This window comes from Amblyomma americanum, chromosome 2 (assembly GCF_052857255.1).
Source record: "Amblyomma americanum isolate KBUSLIRL-KWMA chromosome 2, ASM5285725v1, whole genome shotgun sequence".
Lineage (NCBI taxonomy): Eukaryota > Metazoa > Arthropoda > Arachnida > Ixodida > Ixodidae > Amblyomma > Amblyomma americanum.
This window is the reverse complement of record NC_135498.1, coordinates 56,082,896-56,099,044: the sequence shown is the minus strand read 5'-3', so window position 1 is coordinate 56,099,044 and position 16,149 is coordinate 56,082,896. Positions and strand designations below refer to the sequence as shown.

At 47.1% G+C, this 16,149-nt stretch overlaps 1 protein-coding gene across 6 annotated transcripts in view; it reads right to left on the bottom strand.

The window, feature by feature from the left end:
* Positions 1–16,149, bottom strand: part of LOC144121288 (transducin-like enhancer protein 4) — a 67,118-nt gene that overhangs the window by 15,237 nt on the left and 35,732 nt on the right. The window contains exons 2-14 of one of the 6 annotated variants that reach the window (XM_077654409.1): positions 15,928–16,092; positions 15,061–15,105; positions 14,910–14,972; positions 14,251–14,325; positions 12,730–12,759; positions 9,346–9,535; positions 8,732–8,748; positions 7,515–7,619; positions 7,115–7,156; positions 6,493–6,642; positions 5,781–5,907; positions 4,808–4,932; positions 3,085–3,170 (exon numbers count right to left, since the gene is read on the bottom strand). In XM_077654409.1, the coding sequence (XP_077510535.1) occupies positions 3,085–3,170; positions 4,808–4,932; positions 5,781–5,907; positions 6,493–6,642; positions 7,115–7,156; positions 7,515–7,619; positions 8,732–8,748; positions 9,346–9,535; positions 12,730–12,759; positions 14,251–14,325; positions 14,910–14,972; positions 15,061–15,105; positions 15,928–16,092 (1,220 nt within the window). The remainder of the gene's footprint in view (positions 1–3,084; positions 3,171–4,807; positions 4,933–5,780; positions 5,908–6,492; positions 6,643–7,114; positions 7,157–7,514; positions 7,620–8,731; positions 8,749–9,345; positions 9,536–12,729; positions 12,760–14,250; positions 14,326–14,909; positions 14,973–15,060; positions 15,106–15,927; positions 16,093–16,149) is intronic. The other 5 variants (XM_077654411.1, XM_077654412.1, XM_077654410.1 and 2 more) reach the window with 5 other exon arrangements.

Below are 16,149 nucleotides of genomic sequence, written 5' to 3'. Positions count from 1 at the left end.
AGGTTGTTTTGTTAAACTGATGCCATGATATAACCTAGGATTAAATGTGCAGAAAGTGGTACAATTAGTCACAGAGTGAAGCCCGTGAGGTCATATATTATGCCTACTTACCTTTGAACTAAAAAGAAAAAAATTTGCAGTGTGCATGACCGACCTGACTATAGATGTTGGCATAGTATAATCGCATGAAAAATAATGAATAAAGAGTTGAGAGCAGCCATGTGTGAAACATTTTTGCAACTTTCGCTTGCACACATCAGAAATGCATTCTCAAAAAGCCATCACCAGGAATTGTTTAATTTACTTTACTTCTAGAACCATAAAGCAAGTGAAATGCTAATGAAAATTGATCGTTTTTATTGTTGGAAGAAAAAAATCCCAGAAGCAGTACCTCCAACTTAACACATTAAATACCCACAAGCTCCTTGAAATCTGAAATCTAACTGTGCCTACCTGCTCAAATATCAGGGCTGTACATTTTAAAGTTTACTGCTGCAGCAGCACTGCATGATGAAGGCTCAGACAGGTCACTTCCAGGAATTACACCAAGCCAGCACTAAAACTTGCAGTATATTAGCAAGCTGCAGTTAATTAATAGTGAAATGCTTGCATATGCTTGAAATCCTCCCTCATCAGCTATCATGTTCCCAGCACTCATTCCGATCGATACAATGTGCTGAGGTGGTGAAAAGTCACCACATCAGGTTCGGCTCGCTGGGGGTTTAGTAAACGGTATATACTAGCACATGACTTAGGAATGAAGCATCAAATGCCCCTCAAAGAGGCGTCTACTAATTCTCATCATAGGTTGATGCAAGTGTATGGAGGGTGCCCTTTAAGAGGCATTTGCCGCTTCATTCTTGAGCTGCTTAAGACTGACACATCTCTTGCGCAGTACTTCGCTCTGCTCCTACTAGCCTCAGCTGGACCAATCAAAGAGGCACGTGGCACAAGCAGACACCAAGACCCTTCGAGGAGTGCCTTGCCAACACCAAGATTGAGGTGTGTATCAAAGGAAATAAAGCACTCCCAATGCAGATTGCAACAAAACCGGGTCTTTTATTCTCAAGTGAAATTTACAGGGTGTCTTTCTTGGTCCACGGCCTTTTTCATGCCTCACAGCTGGCCTTATGCACCTAAAAAGCTCAAGCTCGTGTTCACCAAGAACCTCTTCAATCTGACTCGAACGGGTGATCAAGGAGGCTGTCTCATCTGCAAGATTTCAAACAGGTGACCCTTCATTCACACTGCAATGCAAGACAGACTGGCACAGTTCCAATCTTTAATCTGGTGCAACTCATTTCCAATGAGGTACTTTGTTTTTGTAACGGCAATTTTATTTTTGTAAAAAAAACTTACAGCCACCTTCCTAAACCTATTACTGTTCTATGTTTGATGCAGAAGATGCAATGTTTAGTAAACAAAATTACTGTCACCATTTACGATGTCTAGAACAACCTCTTTTTTTCCCAAGGGCACTGATTAGGCAAGCACCCCAAAGATATGCACCTCAGCAGTGCGCTATGGCAAATCCTTTTGTAACCCTTTAGAATTTGTTAGTAACAAAGAGAAACTGCTGCCAACAAACTAATTCAAGAAAAAAAAACACGTTCGAAATCCTCCTTTACACACGCAATGTTTAAAACAAATCATCATTTGGAAGTTCAAATCTGCACTGCACATGCATGTGTAAAACTTCTTAGTTGACCTGAGCCAACAGCTATCAGCCCAAATCTTAGTATGAATATTATGCGTTTCTCACTCAAAGTGGAAGTAACAGATTCTTAGTTTCTAGTGCATCAATAGCTTTACCTACTATACCTTATACCACTGTCACACGGGACTTCTTCACGGCCTTTGCCGTAAAGTTGTCTTAATACACTAAAGGAGGAAAACCGAAAAGGAGCAGCGACGCTGCTACACGGCAAATCCAAAGGAGCTAGAACGCGGCCTCCGTGAATGCCAAAAGTCACCGCTGTGTGTGAAGCGGCGCTAGTAACATTATGAAATTAAAGCAGACGGTAACACTCCAGCTAAGAGGATAAGAGTGCTTTCGCGTATGTTTGAAAAAGTAGCTACCACGATAATAAACAAGCGTTTTGACGGTGAGAAACGAATATTTTTAAACAAAAGGTTCTTTTTTTTTTTACCGTTCCCGGTCCGACCACGGTAGGCGCACTTTTCGTTTGGCTCCTCGTTGTGTGTGAGAAGCGTGCTTTGTTTCTTATGTCCTTGTGCGCATTTCAAAGGAATTAGGTTGTGCCTGGTTAGCGTGCTGCCGTAATCATGAGCGACGAACCGCGAGACACTAGAACAAAGTGTGTAATTGCCATGAAGAGCAAACGAAGAAAAAACAGCAAAGCGAGAAGCGCAAGCACGTGTGTGTCGATGCGGCTGCTGAAAAGCGTTCAAGTCCTTTCTTAGCAGCGTAGATGTCTTGTCATAGCCTCCTCTACGGTTAAGTGCGCTGTAACGCAAAATTAACCATTAAATAAGATAAATGAGATATTTTTTTACATTTTCAAAACTAAAAATTGCGTCAATTTTTTATTCTTTGAGCTCGCTAGCTGGCGCTGCCGTCTGGATTGCTCCTTTAAGCAACTTTAAGGTCGCTGACGGCCGCCTTTGCGGCTACGGACCTTTTTCGCAAAGGCCTCGACGCTTTGCCGTGTAGATGCGCGTCACGCGCCTTTGGGGCAAAGGATCTTAATTCCTAAGGCCTTAGAAGTGCCCGTGTGACAGGGGTATTACACAGCTATTCATCCCCTTTCAATTCCCTATTTCTTCCCATTTTCACTTTTCCCAATGGGACAGTAGCCGACCAGAGCATAATAGCTTAGGCAAGCCTCTCGGCTTTTCCTGCAGACAGCTCGCTCTCTTTCAACATCTTTGCAAAAAGAACACATACTATGCTATGCAGCCTCAGATGTTAACACTGAAGCTGGAAAAAAGCATCATGTCCAACACAGTTCAGATTTCAACCTGCTAGCAGACAGACGAGGAGACCATGTTTAAATCCCAGCCCAGGATACCGGCACTGACCGCCCAGCAACTGAAAGTAAACACAAGTTGAGAAGCACTCACGGTTTTCCTCCAGGGATGGTGCCGAAGTGAGGCGGTGGCCGCAAAGACGGGTGTGCGTCGAAGCCCGCAACCTGCGATAAAGACAACTGCGATTCAGCGTCGGTCAGCCACGCTTCCCTGTAGAAACGGCCAACCCCACGACCAGGCAGTGGCACCACACCCAAGATTTTTACTATACATTCACCCTTTCTTGCAATCCCTTGTCTCCTAGCAATTAGGCTTTCTGGCACCAATCATCAGTGGCGTAGCTGAAACCAGTGGTGTAGCTGGATATTTTTCTGTATAGTATAAGCTGGATATACGAGCACAATATGAAGACATACAGAACGAAAGAATGAAAGATTTTTTGGGTAGTGGAGGTGAAGGTGTGTACAAATCTTGAAGAAGGTTATGGGTACAGAAGGACACTGTGCTACTAATATACACGGTGTCCACAGCGGTCCTTAACTCATTAGCCAGACTAGCCTACCCTCACTGTGCAATCGACTTGCACGCATGAAGAACAACACACAGAATGCAATACAGAAGGCAAGAGGTAAGCAGTACAATAGTGATCTTATGTTCCACCCGTTTTAAAACATTGCAGTACTAACCAGCTTGCTAATATGCATTAAATCAAAGGCACTCCAAGTACTCTGCACACATTTTACCAGCAGTAACCTGCCTAATGGCACCAGTAAATGTGGGGCCCTCTTTAGAAAGCCGGTGAGTTGCAAATGCAACACACCAACATCAAACCTACAAAGGGAACTAACTGTCACTATCAGTCCACAAGACTGCTGTACACATGCTTGGGTACAATATCTGAAGATGGGCATTAAAATGAAACCCGGATAAATCAGATTTAAAGAGGACCGCCAAATAGTTTGACATATCAAATTTCATGCATAAAAACATGCCGATAATTTGAAAGCAAGACTTCCATACCTCTCTGTTAAATCTCCCATGATTTCCACAGATGTTATCAACCATTACAGGAACTGGGAACCAGACTAACTAATTAAGGCCCCCAGTATGCCTGCCCCGTGGCCCATGTGTTAGCTTGTGCTTTTGGTGCCACCAATCAAGTGCAGTAACTGTAAGCATAATGGCAATGCACTAACGCTCATTGCACAGAGTATAGGCCGCATGATATGTTTCTTAGACGCAAGACTGCTACGAACAGGCTATGCTCCGATCACTTTATTTCTGTATTTGTAAAACCCAGTTTTTTACCCCGACAGCAGTGACGGCACCAGCGGGAGGCGCAAGGTGGCGGGTCACACCCCAAAAATCTGCTAAGCGCTTCCTTCAGTCTCTGACGAGGTGATTTTTATTCACCGACAGTTGTCTATATGTCTTAGTTCGTGCAATCACTTATTATTCGTAAGTGCATGTCCGAAGCTCTTGTCGATCTTTATTAGAAGTGCCACGAAGACCATCATGCTTTCCAAAAATTTTACTCCACGCATTGCCTCAATGGATACCCTAGCATCATTCCTGGCTACAAGAGTCCCTCTACATGGCCTTAAAAAAAGCCCATAAGCTCTATATTTTTGACAATGATTAAACTGCTGTGTGCGCATGGACTCAAACATTAGCTTCTGTCCCATGCTGAACAAAAGTCGCTGCACTTGGCCTGGACCAAGGAGTTGTGTATCACTCGGGTAACTTAGGGTGCCAAATGAGTGGGTGGGGTGCACAGCCATGCCCGGTCTGTGGGGTGGCCGCCGGAGGTGCCCACCAGAGATCGCGAATAGGAACTTAGCGCCGAGCTGTGCAGCTGGGGGAAGGCTGCAGGGTTGGCAGCCGCCAGGTCAGCCGCCGCCAGTGCGTGTGGTGCCCCTGCCAGGGGGTATGGGTACGGACCTGCGACAACAAACAGGGGAGGGAGATGACAGCAGGAAGGCCACCCATTTAGTAAAAGAAGCACTACAGATGCACTATACTTTCCAGTGCTGCACTTTCTCAAGAAGAAAAGAAGAACAGACAAGTGTTCATGCTACGCTGCTTAATGCAACAACCCAGCAACAGATGATGTGCTGTGCTACATGACACACCCTTCCCCCTTTCCACGCTGCATTGCTAGTGTAGTGCCCTCTCGCCTCGCTCTCTCACACCATGCTGTGTTGTGGCTGTGATCCCCTCACCCTATACACCGCCCCACCCCAGCAGAGTCACAGAGGCTATACCTTCTGTTAAAATAAAATTAACTTCTGACAGTTTGAAAAGTTTTACATCTTGTCAACACGCTCGTATCGAAGGGAATGTGCAGTATTTAAAAACATACCCTTCTCACAATTAGACTTGCAAACTTGTTCAAATTGCAAGCAAATCCACAAATATACTATCCCTAATTCTTTGAAACATGCATGATCACACAACATTCCAGCACAATTCCTACAAATTCCAAAAAAACGACAGAATGATTTTTACTTCACCCACTACTACCATCTTTCATGTATGAGACAGTCTAGCTTGCCAACCTTTCTGGCCACAAATTCTCTGCATGATGCCCGAACACAACAAGCAGAGTGACAAGGAATGAAATGTGTACTCAGGAAATTCAGCCTGTCACCCCCCGCTGGTGAATTAAACGGCATCTGCCGGCGAGGCCAACTGGCCCAAAGGAGACATTCGCTACAAAGCAGTCCCTAAACAGATGATGGCAACAACAGCAGGGAAAGACTGCATTAGTGAAGTGTTTGCTTACTCACCAAGGGCAGCCGATTTGGAAGAGGAACCTGGCAAGGACGCCTTGGCTGCACCGCTGGAACCAGGCGTCGTCGACCCTGAACTCGTAGGAGTTAACGATTTTGACACCGGGGTAGGGGACTTGTCACCCTTCAAGAGAAAAAAAAGGTTTTTGCACAGTCAGGCATGTTCTGCCATACAAATACATGTAAGAAGATATCTCAAATGATGTGCTCTGAGATATGCATAATGCACGCAAAATCACACTTCACAAATTGATACAAGGCATGTGGCGCAACTAGACCGTCAGAAGTGAACGCGTTTATAAGTGCCATGTATGGCATAAAAAATTTTATAAACCTCAAGAGCATAAAAGTTTCGCAAGTGGTTATACACTTGGCCATGTTACTTGGCCTATTCATACAATCACAAGCTTTCCATGAGCATGGGAAGAATAACACAACTCCATTGCGACCAAGCAGCCTTATTTTTTCTTTCAGCAGCTTTTGACAGCTTGCTCGACATAAATTCAGCTGGGGGGTTGCAGAAAATTAGATACAATTTGAGGACTGCATGAAATGAAACAGTATATAGCGTACCATTCACATGCAAAACAGGACGGCTGCCGTCCACACCAGTACTTAAGCAGAACATTGTCACTTCAATAACACCAACAACAATAAAAATAAGAGGCACATTTCTCAGTGCACCTGACAACAACGCAGCTATCCTCACCAAGCCATCTTTCGTAGACTTTGAGGAGACAGGGGTGCTACGACTGGAGGAAGAGCCTGAACGGCTAGGAGGCCGCTCTCGCTTGATGGTTCTCTCGCTACCATTCTCTCGCGGTGAAAGGCTCCCATTGTTGGTTGGCGACACAGGGTCCTGAAATGGGCGCAAGTAAGTGAATATAGCAAAACCTCGCATAGTGAGGCGACTGCAAGGCTACTGGACTTTCCACCAAAAGCATATCCACCCAGCATTAGCAAAAATGCAGTCTTCTTCAAGAGTAGCACGAAGCAACACTCACAGACTGCCCATGTCGGGAAGGATCAGAGAGCATTTATGGGCGGCGACCCTAAGTCCAAGGTTAAGAAGGCATTCTTTACAGAAAATAATATTGCTTCAGGTTTCATGGGCATTTAGTGTCCCTACTTAACATGCTTTAATTAGCTACAGTGCCTCAATCTGCTCTCTACAGTCTGTAGAAGCACCGTTTGCCCTCTGTGATAAGCTTCCATGCTTACTACACCAAGCACTAAGCTGGCACATCTATACTTGGACCCTGGGACATACAGTAACCCCAGCAAGTAATCCCATTCGGTACAAATATCAGTGACATCGATAGCATGCTCACCTCATTTGCAACATCAACTTCCTGGTTTTCATCATCATTGTCCTGAAAACAAGGACAACAAGATTTAGGTGTCAGGCTCGTGGGGAACCAAGCTGCAAATATTGCAGCAAATGAAGAAAGCTGCTTTTTGCTAGCTGTTATGTAATTTTTGTACTCTACATCTTTATTTCCAAATAATAATGGAAATATATGGAGAAAACCACACCTAGTTCTAACTTCATGTTCCAATAACTAGCAATGGAAGCAGGGATCAAGCATGTGTCAGCCAGAGCTGCAAGTGCTCAGTTGTTTCCAACTTAATCTGTCAGTGCAATGCTACAAATAATGACCTCACAAACTTTGAGAGTGAAAACTAACTATGAAATCTCAAAAGAAGGCTTGTCATATTTTGGAAGCTCACATGAACAATGACGTCATGCTTGTCTTCTTTCCGCCGCTTTTTGTCAGACTCTGTGTCCGGCGTCCGGGTTCGTAACTTTGCGTCACGCGGGGAGGGTGAGTTTCTCTGTTCAAAAAGAAATAAAATTTAGAATTCTTAAAACATATCAAGCTGGCAATAGAAAGCTGAACTGCAAGCATTTATGCCCACAATTTACTAGACCCAAATGCAGCGGCATAACTGACAACTGCTTGCACTGGCAAATCCATGTTCTAAGCTGGCCAAACATGTATTTTATGGAAGCTACTACTGAAAACAAATGAATTAGCGAACATATAAGCAGCAGTCATTTTTAATTAAAATCTCAATTTAAAAAAAAATGCACCCTATGAGGAAGTATGATCAGGTCAGTACAGGTTCTTCCAAACACTCATGTTTGCTTGCAGCTCACTTTCACTCAAGTCTCATTTGACTGCTGGACTGGCTAAAGCGTGAGGCACATCAATAATCGAAGCTAGCTCACACCTCGAGTTCCCTCAAACTCAAAAGCTCAGTGCAATGCATGCTGATTACAGCAATCTGCTCCAACAGCTAGCGGAGGGCAGCCACACATGTGACAACGTAATGCTAAAAATTTTTTGCAGCGCACACAGTGAGATTTTTGTATGGATGGTAACTTGAACATCTTCCCACCTGAACCACACTGCAACGGTTAAAAGAGGGGGACAATCATGCACATAGTTTAGTTCTTTCAGTGCTGGATGTTTATGTGAACCTTTGCTTTTTGTAACAAGTCTTGTTCTCTTCGACAGTTACTAACCATTACATGGGACAGAAAAAAAAACCACTTGTTTCTACATGCTGCTGTAACTTCGCAGATCAATAGAAAATGAAATGCAATGTTGACATTTTGACATACACCAAGCGCAACAACGTATACAACACAGAAGTGTCGGCACTTGTGTCCGTCTCTCTCCTCATGCTCCTATTGTTTCAAACAGTGCCACTCAATATACAGACCAAAAACCTGCTCCTTTATGTTACCAAGCAACACATATATATGAGGTCTGCTTGCAAAAGCCAAAACCAAATTAGAAGTTGTACATCAAGCATAGGCCATGCAAAAACTGCTTTGGGAAAAAAAAAGGGAACGATAGCTTCCAAGACTGTTTAAACTTTGCAAGACTCTAGGCTAAACATGTCTAGTTCAATGAGCAAAGGCTGGACATGGTACTCACCCTATCATCAGCTGCGGCTGTTGATCCATAAAGGGGCCCCCATTTGGAATGCAAAGAGAAAGAAAGACAATTACATAGTCTTCAAATAACCACAACAGTTGGTATCATTCCATAGGTTACATCAATACTCGCCACTGCATCCTTAGTACCCATTTCATGGCTGCATTTTATCTTCGTTTTTTTTTCCACCTCTTCCACGCTGCTCTCCTTCAGTCTTTATCACCCAAATTCCCCTCCCTACGCAGAGTAGCATGCCAGCGATATTGAAACGCCGGCTAAATTCTCTGTTTATTCATTAAAGAGTCTCTCTCTCTCTCTCTCTCATAAGGAACGCAATTCACACAACCTGCAATTGACAGTTACAACAATAGCACCTTCACAGGAAGGCAGTCTTGTGCAAATCCACCTCTGCGATAAGAATGCACACTTTGCTTCCCAAATATTGTTTGTCTTTCCCCAACATTATAAACCCAGAGGCCAGCAATGAGCCTATATGCTGCACTTAGCAACAGTCAGCAAGCACAGCACGCCAATGGGAATGTGCTGGGCAGAGTTTTTAGGACATATGCTAACGTAACGAGTGAGAAAGCAAAGAGGCCAGCTCGCATACGCACCCTGGGCAGCAGCGGCTGCTGCAGCGGCCCTCTTGTCATGCTCCTTCAGTGCAGCCACAGGAGCCAAACCCGAGGAAAGGGCCAACAAGCTGGCTGCACTGTTAGGTGGCCCTAGGGCGAGTGCGTGTGGCATCAGCGGGCCCATGCCACCAGGGCCACCGTGTGCCAGCTGCTGTGCCTGCATCTGTTGCTGCAAGATGGAGCCAGACGCAAACGCACCCACGCTGTCAGTGCCGAGGGCCTCTAGAGTGTACGCAGCAGAATAAGATTGTGTAGGCGGGCAAGGTTTAACGTTCTGAAGCTGCACCTGGGCTGTGAGAGACTGTGTAGTGGAGGGCTATGCACCAGTTTCAAGCAACTCGAGTTCTTTAACGTGCACCGACACTGCACAGCATACAGGAGCCTTTTTTGCATTTTGCTCCAATGAAATGCAGCTGCCATAGCCAGGATTCAATCTCAGTGACATTGCGCTCAGCAGCAGAACACTTCAGCTCCTGAGCGACCATGACAGTGGGAAAAAATATACACACAGAAATATGACCATCTCAGTGCCAAGAGCACGAGTAGACAGCCAGAAAACAACACATCGTGAAGAAATGAAACTTATAAATGCACCTTAACACTTTTCTCCTGCTTCTATCTGCCCAAAGCAAAACAAATGACAAGTTTTGTGTCAAAAAGGGCATTACTGAAAACCTCTTTCCGAAACACAGCACCACCGATTTTAGTACACACTGGGCTACTAACTATATTGCCAGCAATAAGACAGGGTTTGTGAACTGTAATCTTTCATATGCATTTACATCCGCCACAGTGGCTCAGTGGTTATGGTGCTTGGCTGCTGACCCGAAATACTGGAGGCCCTTGTAGTGTGCGATGTCAGTGCACATTAACCATTTGACACGCCATGTACACAATTGTGTACAAAGCAAACCCACAGCTTTTCTTGAGAGTGATTGCACCTAGCAGTGATTTCCTTATTTCAGATGAATTTTGCATTTTTCATGTGGTAAAAAGGGTGGGTTTTTTTTATGCTATAATAGGGAATGCAGTAAATAAAATTTCGCGATACAGTGAGCATGGTAGCACATCATCCGCCATTTTTGTGAAGACATATTTTGCCACCAATAGTAACATCATTTTTTTTTTTCACAATTTCAAGCATAATGCGCACATTTGAAATAGAAATTATTGCCACTATCCTTCGGGTGTTTACTTGATAGGTCACAGCATTTCGATGTCACTATTTTCATCAATTATGACACTTTGTATGAAATTTTGCACATCCCTGCAGTAAAATAACTACTAGTATTTAGTGCTGGAAAACTAACAAATGGTCTTTTTTAATGCTTGAATATACTATTTAGGCAGGAAAATGGTTCTTTTCAACGAAACAAAAAATTGCGTTCCAAAGGGTTAAAGAACCCCAGGTGGTCGAAATTATCCAGAGCCCTCCACTGCAGCATCCCTCGTAGCCTGAGTCACTTTGGGACGTTAAACCCAATAAACCACAAATCACCACCATATCATTTATGTTTGTGAACCTCAGGAACAAGTCTGGCATACTAAAGACAAACAAGGCTGCACTGCTAATGGCAGCATTTATTCAATTAAGACTCAGTCCGTGCTCGTCTCACTGTAAAATCACTAAGCTCCTTTCATCGCGCAGTACTGCAGTGCTCTCTTCCCTTCCATCGAACCATATGTGACACTAGTGCGGCACAAAAAAATGCGACTTGAAAGCTGGCTTTATAGCGTGCCATGATGCAGCCAACAGTTACATATCGAGACAGTGCAACTGCGAGAACGTCAGTCTTTGATATGGCTCACGTACATGTTTGCGCATGGAACTGCCCAGCATTGAAGCAAAAAAAATGCAACGAAGGTCACTAAAACTTGCATATCATAATACAAAAGCACATACAAGGAAACAGCTGGCCCATATGCACAGCAGTGAACGTGCAGAACAGCAGCAACAAGAATGAAGGTCACAAATCATTATGATGCAAGCTTGGGTATAGGGTGTATGCATGCAGCACTCATGCAGATGAAATAGTTTCAAAACATGGTCCGAATTAGTTGTTTAATGCAACAAAAATTTCATAATACTGTGGCTGAAGCCGAAGATTTTCAGTTATCACTAACCATTTACGAATCCCACACAACCATTATGAATAAGTCAGAGAACTGCCCTCACTATTAACTAATTAAATGTCCTTTTGTTTAAGGGCTGCAGAGTCACATGATGTATGTCTAGGTCCTAGACAAGAGTCCCCTCAGCTAGGAGCGTTCTAGGTGGAACTGAAAAGGCAGGAGCCTTCACTAACCCCGACTCACACGCAATTCATGGTCACACTCCTATGTACCGAAACCCTGCAATACTATTGTGTATGCACACAATGCGAGCCCTTCAAGTTGGAGCAAAGAACTATTTTTTTTTGTGTGTGCGCATGTTCATTTCTTTCTCATACAAAAGCCGACAACACCTGTCATGCAATAGTTGCCCTGTTTCGTTGAAGTAGAACGAACCACAATACCCCCACAAAAGAAATGAATGGCAAAGCTACTGCTATATCATTTTCCGCTTTTTCTACCTGTAATCTCGCAAGTCCTCCACCCATAAAAACATTTCCATTGTCACTGACAATTGCACCAGGGTTTAACGACTCTCTCCGGACTTCCCACCTTGTCCCTCTGTCCCCCAGAATAATAATGCATGTACTTCGAAGGCAAAACATTCAATGACGGGACAATGCACACATGCAACCTTGCTGCAAAACTCTCCTGATGGCAGCTTCAAAATTCAGTCTTTTTGGGGAAAGTACAATAGCCCATATGGGCCCGAAAAGACGTGCAAAATCAGCAGGTTGTCCTGCTTCTAACCTTTGAGAAATCATTAGCCCACAAGGCTGCTTGCTCTAGCACAAAATCAGTGTTCCTGTCTGGATGAGGAAGCATGTTAAAAATTGCTTGCGTTTGAGCGTATGTTTGCCCCAGGGCAATTCTGCCACCATGGGGGGATTCGAAGCAAACCATTCGATGCTACTTTCTCCTCTTCCTGCCGCCTCTTCTACACCTCTTTCCGGTGTCTTTAATCTCCCGCGGTAAATCCTACACCCCCATGGCCCAAACTCCGCGCCCACATCTCGGCTTCACGCCGCAAGGCGGTTCATCCGCGGATGCGCGTTTCCCCATTCATGCGCTAGGGCACGCGGGGCTAAACACTGACGCACAGGTACCCTGCGCTACGTTCCTTTCCCGCGGGAGGAATAAGAAAGAGGGGGTCATGCAAGGAGCGCAGAGAGAGAGGAAGAGAGAGAGAGAGAGCAAGAGTGGGAGAGAGTGAAAAGCGAGCCGCTCTCCTCCTCATTTTCCGCTACTCACCATGAGGTGTGCCAGGCCGGTGTGCTGCTGCTGAAAAGAGACCAACGCGCCGGTCACCACGCAGCTCGTCTCTCGCGGGCGTCTCGATTAAGCGCTCGCCGCCCGGCCGCGCGGATAATTAAATCGGCCGCGGGTGGGGTGTGTGTGTGTGTGTGTGTGTGGGGGGGGGGGGGGGGGGGGGGGGGAAGCGAGCGAGCGGCGGCAGCCAGACAAGCCGCGTAATGAGCGCCCGCCGCCGCCGCCGGGGGCGATCGATGCCTCGCCTCCCCAAACCGCCACCGGCGGATTAGCGCGCGCCACGCCGACCCCCTCCGCAACCGCTATTGCGCAACGGTGAACTCCCTTCTGCTCCACGGGTTGCGCCTCGCGGGGCCGGTAATCGCACACGCGCACGCATTACGCGCGCCGTGCGTCTCTGCCACGCACATACACGCGCTCGGTTTCACTAAAAAGCGTGCAGCGGTGCGGAAGCTGGGGCCAGCGTCAGCGTAGTGCCGAAAGCGAGAATGGAGTCAACGGATAGCCGTGACCGAGTGCGCGCCCTCTGGCTGGCCAATCTCGACAGCCACGGAGGAGGCATCGGCCAATCAGGAACCGTTCTGGCATGCCAGAAGTTTTGCCGGCGCTAGCCCCGCAGCTTCCGCAACGCTGCACCGATTTAGGGATGCGCGACGAAGGCTCTTCCCGACAAGGGGAGGGGACAAGACACTTCGAGAGCGCGGATATCGTGAGCCGCCGGAGAGACCTCCTTCCCGTATTCCCCACGCTTAACCCATGACACAACAGGGTGGGAAAGGGAGCGATAGGGGTGTGATGTTGCAAAATGCGATAGATCTGAACAATGACAGCGCAAGTTGAGTTCCCCTGGGAGTACCGTGCAAGGAACCCGCCGCCGCGGTGAGTCAATGTTGCTTTTGAGAATAGAGAGTTATAGCATAGCGCAGCACCGCTGGGTACACGCTGATTGGTCCCGACGCGGCTTGCGCGCACGCTGTTGACTAGGGCGCGCGCATCGAGGCACCCTACAGTTGACGGGCACGTGGCGCCATCTGGCGCCGCCAGGGCGATCTGCGCATGCGCAGTGACGCCTCGCGGAAGCGGATCACCGTAGCGGATCGCGCTATGCTATAACTCTCTAATGTCTCTTTTTGTACTTCCACAACGTTACAAGAGTTCGAAAATTCGCGGGAATCACGTGATCACTGCTGGCGCAAAACGGGAATAATTGGAGGTCATGGGAAATGACTGTCCTACAGTGGCAGATAGATGATGATGATATCCCGTGACATACATAGGATGTTACACGGCGAGGGCATGTACGCATGACACCATGCAAGTGAAACTAGTTCATTGTGTGCTGACGGAAGCAATACTCGTAGCGCGCAGAACAATGCACGCCACGCAACCAATGCTTCGTATAGCTAAGGGAAAGGCACTGCGTTAATGTAAACCCCGACTACGCCTATACTTTTCCGGCGTTGACATCGCCGAACAAACTGTACGCAGTCAGGCGTCACGTACCCCGATGATGGCGTTGAGTTCGGTCATGGTGACCTGCTTGGCCCGTTCCACGGCTGCCGCCACTTGCTGCTGGTGCTGCGTTGCAGAGAGTGGCTCAATTCGTCAAAGCTGCAACACCTTTACAATTTCGACACTCTGGTGTCCTTAGCCCTCCTGGCCCTTCAGAGTGGGCCGTGTTACGTAAGCGAGAGATGCATCAGTGTGTTTTTAAGGGTGCTTGCACATTCATCGCGAGATAAGCGTCTCTCCGCAAAAGCCCCCTATCCACATTTCAGTTCCTTGCACTTACCCCAGCACCACAGCAGCATTTACTCAAATCTGATACACTAAGTTTCCACCATGCAAGGCGCTCGCGCCGAGACCATGCAGGCGCCGTTCACGACGCTAGCGCCATCACCTGTAAACTATAACCCGCACCGATCGCACGGCAAATACATGGTATACTGCGATCAAACTAGGGACACATGCCAAGCTTCCATGCTTAGAATTTCCTCTCCTAAATGTACTTTGTTAATTTTTTTTTTCATCTGCACTGGTCATAAAATTTCTCGAGGCACCAGCGCGTCTGATAACACAGAGAAGCCGTGACAGCACACATGCAGTCAGTCGGTTGGACGGCCGGGGACATATCGGCGTTCACCGAGTGCGAGCGAACTCACCTCTTGCGAGAGGAACGGCAGGATCTGGGCGATGATGGCGTTGAGCCTCTTGGCCACCTCCGTCTGCAGAAAGGGAGGAGCGTGGAGGGGGGTACCTTGTAACGCGAAGTACGCACCGGTCCGCTGGTGCAACCGAAACGACGCCACTCACCTGCTTGTGCATCTCGACGTTCAAGCCGTACGACATCTCGTAGTACTGTCGAGGGAAAGGGAAAAGAAACATTGTACGCGAAGATTGAGAGGCACGTTCACTAAAAAAACAAAAATAACCCCGTACCGAACTCCCCATCCAACCGGCACAAACTCATAGAGCACCAAACTACCAGCCAAGGCCTCCCAGAACGGGAGGCTTCGCTGTGCGCGAGTTGACAGGAGCGCACCGCCCTCACCACACTTCCCGAAACCAACCGATATAACGTCGTCGCGCTGACGACGGCTACACCGACGCAGTTAGAGCGCAGGCCGGACAGTTCAAATGACAAGGAAAAGGCGAGAGAGTGGCGAACCGAGCCGACGATGAAAGCGACCAGACGAGCTTGAGACACCGTTAGTACATGTAGACTAAGCCTCGCCTCCCAAGACGACGGTTCGCAGACCGAGATCGCCTACGGCTCGTGTCCACTATGCGGACAGTTCGGCTGGCGCTGTGTCAACCGTCGGCTACGCTGCCGCAGTCATTATCTTCAAGCGTTGGACGTTCAGGAGAACGGGCGTCCCGTTCCTCATTAAATTTGCCGCTGACCCTATTCTGTGTTTTCTCCAATACGAAAGGTGGTGTAGCAAGTCGACTCTGATAAGAACTCGTAGAGGGCCGAAAATTTGTTAGAATTACGCGGAAATCGAGTTAAGGGGAGTCTTTTTACATTCCATTCTGACAGCCAGAAAGCGTCACTTCGGATAAATAGGCGTTTGGAATTAAAGAGTCCGCACTCGTTTTCAACACGCATCCTCGTTCGGGATGCCGAGAGAAGGTTGGGAAAGGGTGAAAGGGGGCTACGAGGGGGTATGCAGCACTCACCATGACGTAGTGCCTCTGCATCTCGGTCTTCTCGCTGGCAAGCTTCTCGCACTCCAACTTGAGACTGTGGTACTGGGCCTGGAGAAAGTTGAACTCCTCCTTGATGCGGTCGCACGTCTCCGACACGGTGAACTTGAACGGCTGACCCGCTTGCGCCGGGGGTCCCTGCGGACAACACGGACGAGATTCCTGTATCTCTCCCGCCGTTCTCGATCGACCCAC